The 19,279-nt window shown below is 39.4% G+C and overlaps 1 protein-coding gene across 2 annotated transcripts in view; it reads right to left on the bottom strand.

Moving 5' to 3' along the window:
- GMDS (GDP-mannose 4,6-dehydratase) overlaps positions 1 to 19,279 on the bottom strand; it is a 417,587-nt gene that overhangs the window by 68,376 nt on the left and 329,932 nt on the right. For both annotated transcript variants that reach the window (XR_003531447.1, XM_027666309.1), the window contains exons 8-9: positions 16,409 to 16,527; positions 7,077 to 7,173 (exon numbers count right to left, since the gene is read on the bottom strand). Coding sequence is in view for 1 of the 2 variants with exons in the window: in XM_027666309.1 (XP_027522110.1) it covers positions 7,077 to 7,173; positions 16,409 to 16,527 (216 nt within the window). In the remaining variant the exon portion in view is untranslated. The remainder of the gene's footprint in view (positions 1 to 7,076; positions 7,174 to 16,408; positions 16,528 to 19,279) is intronic.

Here is a 19,279-nt window from a genome sequence, read left to right as displayed (position 1 = left end):
AAGGTCTTCAGAAAGCCCTGATGGGAACAGATTTGTGCTGAGCCATTCTGCCACTCTCACTGGGCACTCCAAAATGTGGCCTGAACCACAGTTTGGCTCTTTTGAATGTCTGAACTCATGTAGGAAATGGGGAATAGTCTGTAGGTGGTGGAGATTGCTGGCAGGAGGGAACACAGCAGTTGTGACAAATGTGTCTTTGGTGCTGCCTAAGCCCAGATTTCTGCTCTGGCTTTTGCCTGCTCCAGGCTCTCTTCCACTCCCATGACTTCCCTTCAGAGGCTTTGCATTTCCCACCACATCTGCTGGAGTGTTTGTATGGGATAGGCATGGGACAGGCATAGGACAGGCAGTGATAAGAGAACAAGGGATGGTCCAAATGAGGGTGAGACAACAGAGAGAGATAACAAGGGGGAGGAGGAGGCCAAATGGCAGGCCAAGAGAAGGGGGAGGCAAGGGGATAGGAGGTGAGATAAAGAGAGACTTTCTGTGCATGAATAAACATAAATAAGTGAAGAGGTGGCAGTAAGACCCCCCACTGCCAGGAAGGCAGAGAAGAATTATGGGCAGGAAACATCACTGTAGAAGCAGTTGATTAAAACTACAAACTGCATGAACTTGATCTAATTCCTTCTTGCCTGCAAAGCACCCTAAGAGAACTTGGCTAGAGAAATTCTCCTGAGCTATTTCAGCATCTCCGCTCCTGAGCACTGTGCTCAAGTACAATGGGGCAGGCAAACAAGAATAATGAGCTGGCACCTCCTGAGTTCCCACAATGTTCAGGCTGGCCCTCTCAGTTCCCATCACAGATATATTGCTTTGCTTCATACTAAGATGCAACAATGCATACAAGCACACTCTTAGCTAGTAGTATGGAAACTGTCCCTATTAACTATTCATGCCCTTGAAGTGAAGCACTTGCTTGGATGCTGTGCTGAATCAGGCAGTTTCTAATTAAGGAGGTAAACAGCCTTCTATCCTCATTCATCTCTCCCTCAGCCTTAATCCTCCAGTCACCTAAGTTTAATTTAAAAATCTGTTTTCAGGAGTTGAGCCTGGATCTGTCACATCTAAGATTGCCACTAATTGCTGTGTGTCAACAGCATTCAGAAAAATGAGCAACGAATTAAAACCACCGACTCTTCTGCCTGGGTGACAGCTTTATCTTTACACAGCTTTTCAATGGGATTGCAATCTCTTTATCCACCCAGAATGGAAAGTTGTACTGCCCAAAGTTAGTCAGAGCTTTCTTCAGTTAGTCTGAACATTTCCAAAGAAAAACTACTCGTCTTGTAAATGAACATATGGTCCAACAACCAAGGTGCAAAAGCACTCCAACTTAGACCCCAGGATGTAAGGACACCCTCTTCCTCTGGCTAGTCTTGTCAGATGGTTGTGGCATTAGAGGATCGGAAAGCAGACTCAGAGAGACAGGCTGATGTTCTCAGGAAGATCAATGAAGACGTGAAGGTCACAGATGACACATGGCTGGTTTCAAAACCTCAGGAATGACAGCAGAGAAAGAGGTGGTGAAGGAAGAAGGGGAACAGAGCCAGCTGTAGAAGTTGCCAGAGAAATGTTTTGTTGGAGGCACAGTAGAGGAGGAGCAGGATGACGCAAAGAGAAGCAACGAGTAAAGCACAGCATATGAGCAGTGGTGTCCAGAGGGATTCCTTTACTGGATGTGGCTGTCTAATACTGATGTAATGAGCTAGTTGTGAAGTAAAAAGTCAGAACTGTGTGTGGGAGGGCTGGAGGGGCACATATTAGGTATCTGCTCCCTCAAGAAAGGAGGTAAACTAGGGCTCCTGCTAAGAGTCTGTTAAGAGGATTAAACAAGACAGTGAGCAAGACTGTACATGAGCCTGCTGAAGCTTCTCCAGTTTGGTGACATATTGAAATGAAAACATGATAGCAGTAATGGTCTTCCCATCTCCTAAGGAAGAACTAAGATGAACAAAATCAGGGTGAGATTAACTAGAAAGCTATCTGTGGAGGAAGGGTTGCATCCACTAGGAATGGCAGCAGAACACAATGCCGTCAGGCTCTCCCCCTGACTTTGCTGCTGCTCTATATCACTCAAGCTGTGTAGTCTGTTTGCTCTGCCAGACATGTTTCAGAAGCAGAAAGACAGTGATGCTATTTTTTAAAAAACCTTTTTCACGTGCTTGTTGAGAAACATTTAAAATATGTTAAGTGCTACTTAGATGTTATACAGAGACAAGTTACTACTGATCATTATTTTAGTTGGCTGAATTTGATATGTATATTTTCAAAGATACCTCTGAAATGCCTGATATGTAAGGCCTTCACTAAAACAAACAAACAAACAAAATCTACTGCAGGTTTTATTAGCAGGAGGGACAAATAAAAGGAAGAGGGTGGCAAAGCAATGCAGAGATAATGTTGAGTTTGAAGAAAGGAACAATATAAACATTTTGGCTGACGTGGCAGCAAAGTCACCTTGGAGGAGAACTAAGGACAAGAGAAGCAATAGTTTTCAGAAGCTAACATATATTTTCAGAACAAGCAGAAAAAAAAAGAGAATACTCTCAGTATTATGACAACTCAGAACTTCTTTACCTGGCTGCTAATGAGGAAAATAGACAGGAAAATCATCTGAGATTATTCTTCCTTAAATGCTCCCATTTCATTTTCATGAGTATTAGTACAGGCCACATATTGACATTGATGAGCAAAAAAGGTCCTTGAGGAAGGGAAGCATTTGTTTCCTCATAGAGATATCTGAACAGTTTACAGTCACAGGCGGCTCTGAACTTAAGAGTAGGAAATGAAGCTTGTATGAAAACTAAAGTGGAAGTGTGGGGCATTTAGGGGTTTGTGATTATGGTTTCACTAGATTCTAAATGTTCTTTAGGGCAGGAACACTTAGAGGAGTTCAAAAATGTTTTTGACTGTAAAAAAGCTGACTTTGGGTGAATGTGATATGCCCCAAGGAATTTTTTACTGGAATCCTATGAAACATGGGAAATACAGAGCTGAATTTTTAAAAAAACATCTGAAGAGACTGAAATTTAAAGCCATCCTGCTTAATTCCAAGGAGGGAAAAGGGTAATTGAGGCCAAACACAGTTAAGCAAAGATGCAAAGTTTAGTAAAAGCAACACACAGAAAACTTGAGAAATCATATATATATATATGATTATATATATAAATGTATACATGTATATATATTTAATTTATATCAGTGCTAGAAAGAACTGGGAGAACAATGTTAAGGTGTATAACAAAAGGAAGAAGTTAGCAAGTTAGTATGACCTTTTTTCTTTGAAGAAGAATAATACGAGGCCAGATGATTATTTAAATATTAGCATCACATTGTGACAGAGTTTCCAGGGCTTGCTTAAAGAAGGGAAATTTGCATTGATGATGCATGTGCATCCTCAGAGTTACAGTCATGCCAGCCTATAACAAATGTGATGCACAGATACAACCTGCAGTTCCTACACTAGGCAATCTGTAGGAAAACAGCAGATGCAGGTGGGAGGAAAGGGGAAGAATTCCCTGTAACACATGTAGAGCATTAGATTCAGAGAAAAAACATTTACATATGGTTGAAAGGTTTCTTTTCTTTTCCCGTTCAAAAAAGTAACACAAACTCCTAACTGAGAGATATATACATCTAAGTTCTGTGATGATTGGACACACCAGTGAGACCTGGGGTTAATCTTCATTGTTGCAGGAAAGGGCAATGAAATGAAGCAAGCTTCTGTAGAACTGTTAGCTTAATATCTGCCATGCAAAAATAATAGAAGCACTTTTACTCACACAGGTTATTTGGCAAAATTTAATTAGAAGCAATTGTGCAATTCTTCGAGGGAAATTTACGCATACAAATTAATAGTAATTGTCCTGCTGAGAGATAAGAAAATTAAAGACAGACCATAATTCTGTAAAAATTACCCAACTTCAGGGGCTGAGAGACCTGATGCCTACGACGTCGTGTGCTGCAGGGATGATCGTTTCCAACTTACTGAGGCAGTTCATTGAATTTCAGTTTTAATTTTTAAAATATATAAATTAATTTTAATATGTTTTTGTAAATACTCAATAGATTATTTAAATCCAAGTATAGATTAAGTTGCCTACCTACAATATGAACATTCTGACTGTAACGTTAAGTAGAAAAGAGTAGTGAGATAATTTCTGAAGTACCTACATTTCACAGGTGAATAAACTCTAGTGGGAACTGATTTTTACATGCTTAGGGCAGAAAATCAGTGTAAAGTATGAATTCGCTAGCCACGTGCTTAAAAAACTTGCAAAATGCATAAAAGCATCTTTCGTAGTGTAGTATAAAGATCAGTATAAAAGCAAACTTGCCATGAAGTTCCTGTGAAAACTGTTGATTTTAAGAAAGGGAAAAGTAATAACTTTTCTCCAATCCTTACTGCAGGTTAGAGTTTCCAAAAACAATTTAAAATGGGTCAGAAAATATACTGATAGGAATTCGATACAAGCTGAAAGAAACGATACTGATAGGTTTGTAGTTGGCAAGACACAAGGAAGGAAGGAGAGAGACAGGCATTGGAAGCATTAGCAGGAACAATTCCCAAGGCCAGTAAATATCAAGGGGCCCCAAAGCAGTCAAAAGCAGAGTGAAGAGATTTAGAGCCAAGGCATTCAAAGGGTCTACTTAGTTTGACCAGAAGACAGTCTCACATTTCAAGGTTTCTTCTTCAGTACAGCTAAGCTTTTCAATGGGAGGCCTTGACCCCAAGGATCACTAACTGAAGAAAACAAATGTGTTTTCAAATGAATGTATTGGCACTGTCAGAACTGACTGTACACAAGATTAAATTATGTTTATTTTCACTTTCCAGAATACCATGTTAAATTTTAGAGAGATAGACAGACAGAAATGTTTCCAAGTAAGACATGAGAATCTGAGCATCAGCTTTTCTGCGTCTGTTGGGATTCAACAGCAGAATTCCTGTTAACTGATCTGGCTATGCCTTCTTCCAAAATGTCAACCTGAGGCTTTCTTGCCTTCAGCAGTATTGGTATGGGTGGCAGGAGGGGACACGTGCTGTCAGTCTGTTTTAGTAATTTTGTTGCTTTTCCTTGCTTTTGTGCAATTGATTGGAATTTGGTCTAGTATTTTGAATTGCACAGATGTGATTCTCTGAATGAAACAAAAAGTAGTTTGCCTGCCTCTGACAAAGAATGAAAATAAAATCAGAATTTCAAAAAAAGAAAGTGATTCTGTGTATCCATTCTGAGATGCTCTAAAAAGGAAACTGATTTCAGGAAAAGGATGCCACATCTATTCATAGAGGAGTTTCCTCGCAGTTCATCTATTCCTTGAGACAAAGGTACTTCAAAAACCATTTTGTGCTTCTACTTTGATCATGCTTGAGCAGCTTCACAGCCTTTTTGGGTTCCACAGGAACCAAGTAGGGACTGTATTAAAAGCCCTCATTCAAGGGAAGGTGGCCTATGACAGATCAGGTAATTTCAGATAAACATCAGACATCTACTGTGTTTATACACAGTGCTATTTCCAGGCCAGAATCCACTCTGTATATGAATACATCCTTATATGCATATATGGATCCACTAGAAATTACATGAGTATTCCTGACAGATGTCTTCTTATGCACTACTCCAAAATGGACAAATGTATAGTGAACTGAATTTAAAATCGAGAAACTGTATTCCCAAAAGCAGACCAATAAGGACAGAGAAAAAGGAGACCATGGGCACCACTATTTCAGCAGAAAGTGTCTGAGCACTTTCTGAATAAAGTGGAACTACAGCCTACAGGGATGGCTTCCAAACAGCTACACATTAACTGTGAATTTTGAAGAGCGAATATGTACTTGTTAGTAAGAGGTATGACAAAGCAGGAAAGTGGGTCTCACAAAGCAGAGACTTGTTGGGTCAAGTGTCCTTTTCCTGTTTGGCAAGTCCTTTTGTCTCTGTCCTCCTTATCATCCTGACACCTTACCACAGCACAGAATGACCGACAGCTCTTAATGACTTCCTAGCATTTGATTGCAATACACAGGTCCAGTCCTTTTTAACATAACATGAAAGTCTCTGTTCTCTGAATTTCAATTTTAGAACCTGTGTCCACTTCCACACATGCAGGCTCCCCACTCCCACCCTGCAACACAAAGGTGCTCTTGTCATCCCCTTGCTTGAATCAGACAGCTCTTCATCGCCTGACAGCTGGTGCTGTGTCAGCAGCCAGTGGGGCTGGTATCACTCCCCCAAGGAGAGGAGAACATCCTCTCCTGTGTACATCCACTACTACATTGCACAATTGGTGCTACTGTTCCCCGTGTCCAGAAACCAGGCTTCGTCCTGTTCTATCTCTGCACATTGCCACCATCCTGGCAGACCTGGAAATACTGTTGTTTTTTTCCCTCTCCTAGAATGCTGATTAGGTGATGGGAGCACAGGGATTAGTGACTTGGTCCTGCTGGCAGCATGTGTTGGTTTAGTATCCCGGCAGACTTCGCTGGCGCATTCCTAGGAGTAAAGATGTGTTCTGCAAACAATCATTTGCTGAGTGGGATCCTGCAAAGCACCCAAGAAAACTAAGCACACACACACTTCTAAAACGGGAATTTTGCAGTACCCATAGTTACAAAGATCTAAACTGGACAGGGGATACTCACTGGATGAAGTTGAAACACTGTCATGAAACACATAATGAAGCTCATCAGTGCCCACCTTCCTCTGCTTTCTGCTCTCATAGCTGGAGGAGAGGTGACTATATTCCCATTCACAATCAGAAGGAACAACGAGATGTTCTACGCTTTGTTTTGTTTCCCATGTGATGCTTTACCCCCTACAGTGCCACCTCTCCCACTCAGAGAGGCTGACCAAGATTCTCTGTGACAGGGCCACCCGCTCCTCCCGCCTGCTCACTTGTTTCTTCCCAGGTAGCTGGCTGTGAGGGGGCCAATAAGCAGGCTAATTTAGAGCTCTAAAAGCTGGCAGCGGGAGTGCAATTAAGCTGTTTTCACAGACTGCTGGCCAAATGCAGCAATTTATTGGCTGAGTGATTGGATTATTCATTTGCAAAGCTAAGAGAGGGCATTTTCTTACCACTTCAGTTGGCCTGTAGTACTTGTGATTGACTGTCACATGAATCTTGCCAGTCTCTTTGCATCGTCCCACTTCATTTTCATTCTTCCCTTCCCACCTGTAAAGAAGATAAACATTTAATCAACCCATAATTACTTTAGTGCTCTGATCTTACCAATATTTGGCTTTCTTTCATTTACTTGAGGCTGGTGTCGATTCTCCCTGCAGGACAGTATAAACTCATTAGCTATAGGAACAAAGGGAGAGTTTAGACTTGAATGAAGCAACAGTGGCTTTTGAAGTCTCTTTGTTTTGGTTTTTGATTCAGTGGAAGGTCTAAAATACAAGACTTCCAAATTAAACACATAATGCTAAGGGAAAATAAAATGTCCTTATTTCATAAGGTCTCATGTATCTGTGAATAAATATGACAGTGAGGTTTTTCATTTGTGGATTGGTTCAAAGTTGTTTTCTTAAAATATTTTTAATTCTTGTATTTTGGCCAATACTTTCAGGAACTCTTTAATCTGTTAATTTTATAGACGTGAAGCTCTGTTTGAATAGCATTAAGCTGCATAATTTAATTTGTGCCTAACTAGAAAAAAACAAACAAAACAAAAACAGTTACTAGGTTTTAGTCCTACCTCAACATGGCACTCCACATATATGTATTGTAAATGCTACTTACTATCTGTGAGCTGAAAGACAGCTACTTTATCCAAATTAGTATCACATGTGTTGAACAGCCTGCAATTTGCTGCAATTTATATGATCTGGTTGCACTGTGAACTCTTCTCTTATAGACTGTCCTGGTCTAAAATTTCAGGAGCAGCAGAAGAGGAACAGTTTGGTGGGTGACTAGCTCTGCCTTTGGGGAGGTCAGCCTGCAGCCTCGATGCCTGAGGACAGTGCTCCCACTCAAAATAAATGCTTCAGATGACTTGTGTAGGAACATACATCGCTGCATCAAACTTAATCCATTGAATATACAAAATCCAGAGTTATGACTGAAAATCTATCCTCTCTGCTTTTTCCCTCTAAGTATATACCATAGGGCTCTGCACCAGACTGGCATAAAAATATGATGATGAAGTCAACTACCTTTTTTTTATGTCTAAGTAAAATCCATATAATTTAAATCAGCACTGAGATTTTGACTATTTCGCCTCAGTCACCAGCAAGGAAAGAAAAGCAACCTTTGCCTCCCACTTGCTAATTGTTCTGTCAGCTCTTCGGATTTTGTCAAAGATTTGATTTCTCCTTGCTCCCCTGCTCCACCCTCCCACCCGAACCCCCCACCCCCTCTCCTGAAGCTCCTAGAAGAATTTAATTCTTTGACAATCTCAGCCTTCATTTTTGAGTTTCTAGCCCTGAGGGCTAAGGAGAAAAGTCTGAAGATGTGACCTCTGTGTGCTCATGAAAATTAAGACACTGAAAGGGAGAAAGAAATACCAAATATGCATTATTACTAGTTTTTGAATCCCACAATTTTTATAACACAACTCATGACTTTTGAATGACTAGCAAAGCCTGTAGGATGCTTGATACTGGGAACACTTAGCACTGAAAAAATTTCCAACAGATAATAGTGACAGTGAAGTCAGCTGTTAATGGTCATGCCATGATGCTAAAGATGATTTATAATTTAAATTTTCCTTCTTTCTCTTTTTGCAGTTGCTCTGTTTTAAGCCTGAACTGCAAAGTTTTCATTCAGAAGCCAAAACTAACATTAGCCCCTCCCTTTAAAGGGCAGAGGGTAAAGATGTGCAGGACTCAAATGAGCTTAATAGAAAACTAACCGTCACCAGTAAAACAACAGGAAGTGCTTAGATCAGGAGACGTCAGTTGTTGGAGGTCACTGAGCAGAGAACCCCATTTAACACCCAACAGGCTCCAGAAGGCTCAGTCGAGCCAGTAAAGACTCACTTAATGTTGCTATCAAAGTTATATAACAATAGAAATAGCTTAAGAAGAAATCTCCACCCGTTCTGTTCAGCCCAGTAATGTGAAAAGTTCACAAGTTAAAAAAAAAAAAAAAGAAAAGTACATTGTGAACAAAGTAACGTTTCATAGCTGCACTTCTAATTGCTCTTGGCACCTCTATGCTCACAGCTGGGGACACCATACTGCTGATAAAAGGGACTGTGCAGGGGCCAGGCTGACACCAGCACCAAGACATCCATTTCATCAAACAACTCCCCCTCCCCTCTCTAATCACAAGGAAAGAGAAAAAAAACCCCAACCACCAAACCCCTCCTTAAATTATAGTCAAATTGCCATCAGAATTTTTAACTGGAAGATGTCATGACAAATTATCTTGAAGCATAAGCGTGGTGGAAGAGGCATGGGGAACCCCTGTGTTGCTGTGGCTTTAGGTAGCTCCAGCCACAGACTACCCAATTTCTGCTCCTTAGGGCCAATGCCCACACAGACAAGAAAACAGTCTTGTGTAACCTGGGGGAAACACTGAAGTAAGTTTGACTAATCAGGACTGGGCTAAATTTATAGATGATGAGGAGTGGATCCCCCCAAACCCCAGCTGGTGTCAAAGCCCAGAGCTATCAGGCAGGCATCTGCTGGCCTGGTGGAGGCTTTTCACAAAATGCTGGTCCTGCAGACAACAAGCCTCTACAGCAAGGCCATTGTCTGTCCCACACTGTGTAGCTTAACCCTCTCACTGAAGCAAAGGATGGGTTTGCTGCCACAACTGGTGGCATCAGCCATAGGCCAGAATGTTCTCCACTTGCTACCAACAAAGCAGGTTTGATGCCCTTTGCATCTACAGTTCCATGTTGAGTGCCTCACTGTTGGAGATGGGTGCTTTGGGATTGCTTAGTATGATAGTCACTTGTTGACTATGGTGGATACCACTGCTATCGAGGACCTCAGAAATTCCCATAAAACTAAGTTAGTTACATTTCAAATGCATGTGCAAGTTTACTTGCTTGAAAAGTTCTTCACCTCAAGAGCTTTTAAATTCTGGATTTACAGAGGGATGGATTGCATTTACTTTAAGGCTAATTCCATATCTGGAGATCACTACTATCATAATACTTATTATCAGCAGTGACCAATGCTCCTTGTGTTTTACAGCTTTGGAGATTCCAATTATTTTTCATTCCTATAACTATTCAGTAAGAGAGCAAGCTTCAAGCTATGAAAACATCCACAGGTATAGAGGATTTTGTAAGGATGAAAAGCAGGGGTACCTAGCTGGTGGAGTGTGAGCTGGGCAGGGAAGGAAACAGGGGAGCCAGGATAATTGAGGAGTGGTGGGAATAGCACTGCAATGGGCCAAATGGTCTGAATGGATGTAATTGAGAAGCAAACAAGGCAAAGTACATATATTTTTGTGGTGGTGATGAAATCAACTAAAAATGAAGTCCTTCACAGAAGCACAGATAAACTGAACAAGTATATGCATTTCATGTCCTTGTTTGATCTTTACATAAAAACTGAACTGATGGTATTTTAAAAAAATATTTAAAACCATTAATGTCTACAGCTGCTCAGCCTCTTTATGGAAAATAAAACAATCATGTAGACCTTTAAAATGAAATATATGCCATAGAAAATAATTTTATATTTAAAAATGAACAATAAATTAAATAAAAATAAAATTTTAGGAAAATTTTGCTTTTCCTCCACAGGTAATATGATATACCAATTGTGTAGACTTCTCAGATCTGTGGCCTGATTTCTGTTGCATGCAAAATTAAGCCAAAGCACTTCATTCTGTCTTGGCACTTTATAAACAGCAAAACTGACACCATATAACAGACCATTAATATCTTTTGCAAGTAATCTTTTGAAGGAAAACTTTTAAGCATGACTCTTCATATGTTCATTTGCCACCAACTCAACCACCAACCTCGCCAGCAGCTCTGACGCATCAAAGCAATCAAGGATATAGAGATTGCGTAACCACAACCTTGTGCTTAAATCAAAAGAAAAAGTATTGCATAAAGGAATGTACCTAAAATTTCTTTTTCAAAAGCTCTGGTGAATCAGTTCTTCAATGCTTTTTTCACTAGACAAACACAGCTAAAAAAATGCTATAGTTGTTGTAGTGTACGCATTGTCAAGCTCAAATTTCAAAAATCTAAATTGTGACTCCCCATATTACAAGACTTAAAAAAAGAATACATGCTAGGTTCCCTATTTTTGTTTCCTTTTTTTTTTTTTTTTTTACGTATTTCCAGTTAATTGGAAAGCTTTTGAAGCTCTATCTCTTCACTCCAGTTTGTGAAATTTGGTGTTGAGAAGAAAATGTTTTCTGAAACAATAGTAATGCTTCAGTGAAAATCAAAGCATTATGAAGAGAAAAGTTGTAATTTCAAGTAAGTTACATTAGTGTCAACCTGAAACAAAATTATATTAATAGTATATAAAGGAGATGCTTTGACATCTTCAGAATCGATTTTTTTCTTTTGAATGGCTTTAAAACTTCTATTTAAGTTATTCTTTCTTTAAATGTATGTCCAGCTGACCTGAAATCAGATATTTTCCTGAACTGCATTTGTGAGAAATATTTTAATTTAATTTTGAGGGCGGGGAATACAGAATCTCCCACGAAACTCCATATTTCATTCTCACCCAGTCTTCGTATGGAAGAAACTGTCATACCTCTTATGAAGTATAAAATCAGATAATTAAATTTTTACAGTCTTCAAGTCTTAATTTGAATTGTGAAACAGAACTATTATCGGGTCTGCCTACAGATAAAACCTTATATCAATAAGAAAGTAATGAAAGCCTGCTCAGCTGCAAGAGTCAATTACCCAGTTGAGGTGGGTTAAATGCCCCCTAAAATATATACTCTGCGTCAAGAATAGTGACAAAAGTGGTACAGTCCTAAGCAAGGACCCATGCACATGTGTGTTCACCCAGGCCAGCACTCTTCACCAACCTGGTTGGGTTCCTTTCAACTCTCTTCAAAATGCCTCCAGTACCTGCATGAGATCCTGTTCCCTTCTTTATCTGAAAGCGTCTGAGTTTCTTGAGCTGGTAAATACAACACATAGCACTAGCTAGCCAGCACTTTTTGGTGGGCAAACGAGACTGGAAATAGCAGCTGTTTTGCTGATGACTTCTGATGGCTCCTCTTCCATTTCCCCACAGCACCATTACTAACATATTGTTGGCTTTCCATTCTCACAGCAATCCTTCAAATCTCATGTGTTTCTGTAACCCAACCTTCTACTTCAGGGTAAAAAGAAAAAAACCAAACCAACAAACAAACCAGAAAAACTCTCTGCCCTCAGTTAAATTTCAGTTCAAGCTTCACTGTCACTGAAGAGGCCACTGCTCCACTTCTGTTAGTAGTTCACCTCATTAGACCTTATAGCTTATCTGCAAACTTCCCCTTTTTAAGGTCATCTTTTATAAGACCAACTAGCACGTTAGTTAAGATAAAATTTGTATGTAGAGCCAAATGACTGGAGTAAAATATTCATTTTTTTCTGAATTAATTCTGATCCTGCAAGCAATGACTATTTCTGTAACAAATGTGCATGTATTTTTATATTAATAAAACCTGCAATAAATCTTTCTGCAGCTTGAACAGTTTTTTCTTTTCTTTTGCTTTTTTCTACTTTCCTCATTTGCAGACAGCAGTCTTTCTAGCAGTCTGCAAAGATCTCTGAGCGCTGTAGTGGTTTCAGGCTATCTTTGCAATCCTGTTCTAATTTAATAAGATTAATGACAGAAAATTAGTCAAGACAAGCATTTGCCTGTTTCGTGTACCCTGCTGTAGTTCAAATTATAGGCGGGAAGTGTTTCCCCCAAGTACTACTTAATTAGTAATAAGTAGAAAGGAAAGTAAAAGAAAAAAACCCGTAATCCTTACAAGGGAAAATATTTGTAGCTTTGAGGCTTTCCTGGTAGTACAAAGGACTGAATTTGAATGATTCAGAGGACTATATAAATATAGTTTGAAATTTCTCCCTTGAAAAAGAAATGTTAGAAGAAAAAAAACCAGACAAGTTAGATAAACTTCTGTGTACAGTTTACAGTCAATTTCAGAGAGAGAATCAGTCTTATTGCAGCTGTTCATTTCATTAGTTACAAAAATGTAGTAAAATTTCTCTCTCTCTTATTTTGGCTGGAAGACATAGTCCTGACATGTGCTAATGACTGTCTAGAACAGAATATTATGTTATGTTCTTGGAAAGACTTTTTAGGCTGTCCTGGATTTTCAGCTGTACAAGTTAATGTGAATTGTTAGGAAGACAAAAAACCTAAAAAAATAAAATTCATATTTTTAGCTGGTTGATGAAAAGCCAGGATTGCTTTTCTTCCTGTTCTCTACTGCAATATCATGATGCGACAGCTAAGATTTTACATAACTTTCCCTGACAAAGCACAAAGAGTTAGGAGTCCCTGCACATGTGCCCAGTGTTCTCAGATGTGGCACGAGCTCTGCCAACTATTGTTTGCCACAACATCCGTCCTGGTCATTTACTCCATTATTCCATCAATTTTGAAAGGCAGATTGCACAGCAATTGCACAGCAATACTTATAGCAGTGGAAAAGGTGCTGTAAATTTCCCAGATAAGTTTTTGAGGTTGCAAAATTTCATAATACCAGTAACCCTGCAAAAAAACCCCAGGAACCCCAAACAACTCAACACAACTCTGAGGAAGGGAGATACGAAGAAAGCAGCCATCCTCACAGGAAATTGTTCAGCAATTGCACTCTGGTGTACTGCTTCTTAGATGCCTCATAAATTGTAAAGTAACAGATCAATGGGACTCACCACTGGGGTCCCACAATGCTAAAAGGGAGGATTTTGCTGCCAGGTTATTCCTTGAAGAAGATATATTCAAACTGGAGGAGGTGGGAGTGGAAAGCTGTTGGGGGTTTCAAAGAATGTGAGAGGTTACCAGCTGGCTGGCCAAGAAGCCAGTGAGGGCAAGGAGAGTGTGTCTGTGTGTGTATGCACTGCAAAAGCATGGATTAGGCTGACACCTAGAAAAATTGTGGAGGTTCTTAACAAAACTTTCCAAATCCTGAGAAATATTTTACATCTAGTGCATTTTGAAAGATGAGTAGTGGATCTGTTGAGACATTATTCCCACCCTGAGAGCACAGGGAAAGAATGGCTGGTTTATCAGGACAGACTATATCCAAAATGTTCAGAATTGCACCATTGCCAAAATGGTCAGCAACAAAATTATCATTAGCATTTAAATGTCACCTTAGTCTCCGTATGTGCAGTTATACACTGTAAATGGCGTAAGGAATTAACTTGTTCACAAGAAAGAAAAATTTCAGTAGAGCCAAGCCCCCATTTCTAAAGTAATTTATGTTCTTAAAAATCCATGTCACTTGGTGTCATGTGAGTTCTCATACAATTTTTGAAAATTACTTCTTTTGATTAGTAATTAAAAAATCAACTATACCTTTGTACACAGAAGATACCTGCCCTACCTCATCATTTGGAGTTGTACTGTGAAGTTTTTCTAAGAGAGCAACTTGTGACTGATTGATTCAATCCAAACACTGACTGCAGTAAACACCAACATGAATGATATGCAGTCCACCACATAGCGCCATATGTGAGCAAAAATTAAACAGGACACAAAATTGGGAGTGTTAGGAACAACTAAATCTAAACTAAGCCTTTAATATCCCCTCTATAACAGAAGCTATTCATAAAAGTACTTTCACTTTTATTGTGGACTTGTTATTTCCTTTAGGTTTTCTTGAGGGCTTAATTTGCTTTCTGAAAAATACATGTGGAATTGTCACTCTTGGGAAATGCTGAGACTTCTTAGGCCAACTCGAAAGCAGGGAGTTCAATTTTAAACTAATGGATAAATTTACTAACATCAAAAGAAACTATGATATGGGGAACCACTGCAAATAAAGACATTCAGATAGGTACCAACCTATATGTATAATTTTCTAATTGTAGGTAATCAAAATTAAAAAAAAAAAAGAAGTTGTTTACCAAACATTCATTCTTGCTTTGATAAACAATACTAGACAGGGGCAAAGTAGTTCTCAAAATCACTAGAATTCTTTCTTATATGGAGCAATTGAATTTGCAGCATTTTCTTATCCATGCTTACTGGGGTGAATTAGCTTATAAATACAAGAAACAAAAGTATAAAAAGTGAAGAAAAAATAAGAAAGACAAAGCTATTACTAGAGCTCCTACTAACTCCTCTTTACCCTCTCAAACCTCACTAGTGTTTAAGGCATATGGCATAATGTGTTATCACAGGGACATCTCGCAGTCAAGAAATGCTAAAATTATGGAGAGAAACTTATTCCCCGAACTGATCCTTTGGGTTAGAAATACTGTAAATACAGTCTTTCTCTCCCTCATCAGAATTTTTTTTTCTGGAAGCTGATGCCAAAAATTGAAACCAGACACTAAAAACTCATTGAGAAGAAAATGTTATTACCTCCCAGCCACCCACTGGCTGTTCAAATAATATTGTATATATCTGTGCACTTCTGCATATTTATTGAATTTGTCAAGTTTTTGTTCCCAAGTAAAACTTATTGGCCCTGTCAAAAGTTCACCAGCTGCACAAGTGACTTTGATGGCCCGAGGAACAGCCCTGGTGCTAGCGTCATGGAAGAGCCTGTGGCTTTCCTCTCCCTTTTCCAGCTGAGATTGGTATGTTGATGCATGGGGCCCAGAGAAGATACAGAAGGAGGGAAATTGAAAAAATAATAAACAATAAAAATATAAATTACAGAAAGCGCTCACCAAGCCATCCTGGTTTTATTATATGGCCTTGAGAAGGAATTTTGTATTTTCAATCAAACTATGTGGAATATGCATTGTAAACATTCTGCACCCACTGCTCAAGATTTCTATGGTTTAGAAGGAGAAGAGCTAATAGGAATGGAGTGGTTTGCTACATAAGTCTTGTAGTGTGGCCGACAGGCTGTCGCGTGGAAAGAATAGGATTGGCAGGTGTCACCTCTTCAGATCGCAGAGGATGGGAGCAGGACTGAGGGGGATCTAGGGACACAAAATAAAGAATTGGGCAGAAAAGCTCCTTTCGTGGGAGGGTGATGAACAGCACTAACAGTGCCCATCTTTGGAGGGGCATCTCTGCCCCCAAGACAGGGAGTGAATGGGAGAGCAGCAAATGAAGACCTTGACTAAAAAATTAAGACTAACCCACTTACATTTTTACTTGTGATCTAGAGGGCACCACTAGACATATCCACTGTGGCAGTCATTTGTGCCTGGAAGGTCTCACATGTTACTATTAGAAAGTGGGTGGGGGGGAAATAGAGAATGTAGACAAACAATACTCTGTAAGACAGCAAATATGACATGCTAGAAATGTTCAACCTGTGGCTGCTCTCTCATCTTTGTACTTACATGATGGTTTTCCCAATGTGCTTAAATGACTTCTCCACAAATTCACGGACACTGTGGACCTCCCCAGTAGCTATGACAAAGTCCTCAGGCTCATCCGTTTGCAACATCAGCCACATGGCCTGCAGAAAGGTAAACAAAGTCAGATTCAGTGCACATGTAAGTGGCCCCTTTGGTACACGATATTGTATTACTGCATTTTTGACTTGGAAATAACTAGACGTACACACACATATCCCAAGCTGGGGAAATTAGTACTTTCCTTACACAGTGGCTATTAACCAGTTCAGTGCAACTCTAAAAAGAGTCCAATTATTTCTTATTATAGAAAACAACGCTGTATTTGATTTTCAATTTGTTTCACAGCAGGGGTTTCTGCAGGGGAGACTTTAATATGTTTACTTTTGAACATTGAGACTTGGTTTAGTGCTCAACAGTGTGGATTCACTTGTTTAAAGCACTGCATGAATTGACATTGATATGGGGAAAAGAAAAAATTTTGTAATGTTTCAGTCTAGAGCGCTGTTGACTGTCTGTTATAGAACGATGTTAAATACACTGAAGCATGAAAATATGGATCCTTTTTGCTCTTTCTTCTGTCACATTTGTTTTGCCCAAGTGAAGATTTTAATTAAGAGTAAAAGAGTTTAAAAGGTAACTAAGAATGTTTAACAGCGTATTTGAGCAAATTAATCTCTTTTTCCTGCTGAATATGTGCTGAATGTTACATACTAAAGCACTGTAGAAGAAACTTTTTCTTTCGACACAGGAAAACAGAAAACACTGGTGGAAAAGTGAGACAACCATTAACATCACTTTCAGAGAACTGTTCGTTCAGCAAAAGGTTCGCAATATGTTTTGAAGCAACACTTCACAGGATTGTCAACATCTTTGCATTTCAGGGGAGCAGGTTTAATTCCTGCAGCAGTCTTTCACAGAGTCCCCTCCCACAAAAAAGTAATGATGGATGAGCGTCATCTCAGAGGCCTGGCCAGCTAAGTCAGCATGAAAAACAGAAAACAGATGGAAAAAGAAGCATGCAAAGACACGTGTGACTTGTCTAAGGTATGGTGGCAGGTACATTTCAGTTTTCTAATGCAAAAGGCACTGCCGCAGTGACTGGACTATTTGACTGCATAGGAGCTGTAGGTGGACAGAATAATTATTACTTTAGATCAATCAGAATGATGCAAACGCTTCATTTCCTTTGGCAAGGAAAAGGGAATACCTGTATGGCATGATCCTCATTTAATAAATAACCAAAAAAGGAAAACAAAATAATTCAACTCTCTCTCCATATGGTAGAAAGGACTGTCATCCTCTCACAGTGTAATCCACGATGCCATTTGCATTGACCTCTTCACATCAGCTTTAAAGAAAACAACTTTAGTAGGTCCCTTGATGGTAGTGGATACTCTGCAAATCAGATTAATAAAAGCTTTGGGACAGCTCAGTTTCTCTTGGTAAATACCACCTGAAATATTCAATTTTTCCCTCCTATTCTTAATAAATCAGTGTCCTGCATAGCAAGGCAATACATTCCACTTAAATGGTTCTATTTCCAAGCCATTTTTCTTCCCAGTTAATATTTTATGCATCTTCCAAAGTTTTGACAAGACTTTATTAACATGTTCCTTTTGAACCCTTTTGCTTCTTGAATGTGCATGGAAGGCTGGGTTTTGGGGAACTGTTGTGTAAGTCCTTGACATTAATTGTGCTTTAGGGAGATGACCTGCTGGGCAGGACAATGGCAGCAGCTTTATTTTTCCTTTCCAGGATTGAACATCCTAACCAATGACGCAGAAATACCCAACTGGCTAATGAAACTCCTCTTGTGGGGAGGAGATGTCTTAACTTGTATCTCTCATATGAGCTTTCTTGGAGCACTGGGGTTTCCCTGATGATTTGAGAGGTCACTGTAAATCACCAACTCCTCTTTCTTCATGACTGGACAAGCTTGCAGGATTTACAGCTGTAGCAGCTGCACAGAAAGGTAACAGGAATATCTAAAATGGGTGGTTGATAGCTCTGTTTCTCCTAGCCTGGTCCCTAATTTCACAGACCTTCGGCTTTCGTTAAGCAGTCCAGCTGAAAACAACATGCCTCCTCATATGAGAGGGCATTATTTGAGCAAAAAAGGATTTCAAAGAACTAACAGTGGTTCTCCTCCTGACTTTAGTGGATGTTTCCCATATATAATGAACTCAAGTTCTCACCCTGGCACTGTAGTGTCAGTTACATTTGAGAGATATGTGACAACATAACTGCATTGATTGGTAAAAATCACCCCTTAGCCCCAAATGCCACATAGGTTGACTGAATATGCAATAGTAGCATAAGCACCTGCTGTTTACTATGACCTTTGGTAAAGTGGTATTAAAATGTCTAAACAAAAGCAGGATCAGACTTCCAACAATTTTTTGCCACTCCCCACTTTTAAACACCTCAGTATTGTAATTCATTAGACACAATTTTAGTGTGGGTGCTTATGCCAAAACATTGAACAATCCAGTGAGTATTTAAAATATTTACGCATTCCTTTTGCATATTAATATAAAATAGCATTGAAAGTTTCTCTTTACTATAAAATATGCCCTACATCAAAGGAGACAGTTCCAAAATACTGACAAAACCCAGCCTTTGACAGTGGGTCCAACCAGGTTTTATGCACTTGGGTGTATCAGCTCTTGTCTACTATTTCAAAAAGGAAGCAATCACTGTCTTAGAAACACAACCTGCAGTAAATTTTTACAGAATCAACTTAGCAATGATCAAACAATGCAGATAGAGTTGCTAAAAGCAATTTTTGCCTCAAAACCTACCAGGAAAGAATATTTAACTTAATGATTGCTTGAGAATCTATCACTGCTAATT

The sequence above is a fragment of the Corapipo altera genome, unplaced genomic scaffold (genome assembly GCF_003945725.1).
Source record: "Corapipo altera isolate COAL_440 unplaced genomic scaffold, ASM394572v1 118, whole genome shotgun sequence".
Taxonomy (NCBI): domain Eukaryota; kingdom Metazoa; phylum Chordata; class Aves; order Passeriformes; family Pipridae; genus Corapipo; species Corapipo altera.
This window is presented reverse-complemented; position numbering and strand designations above follow the sequence as displayed.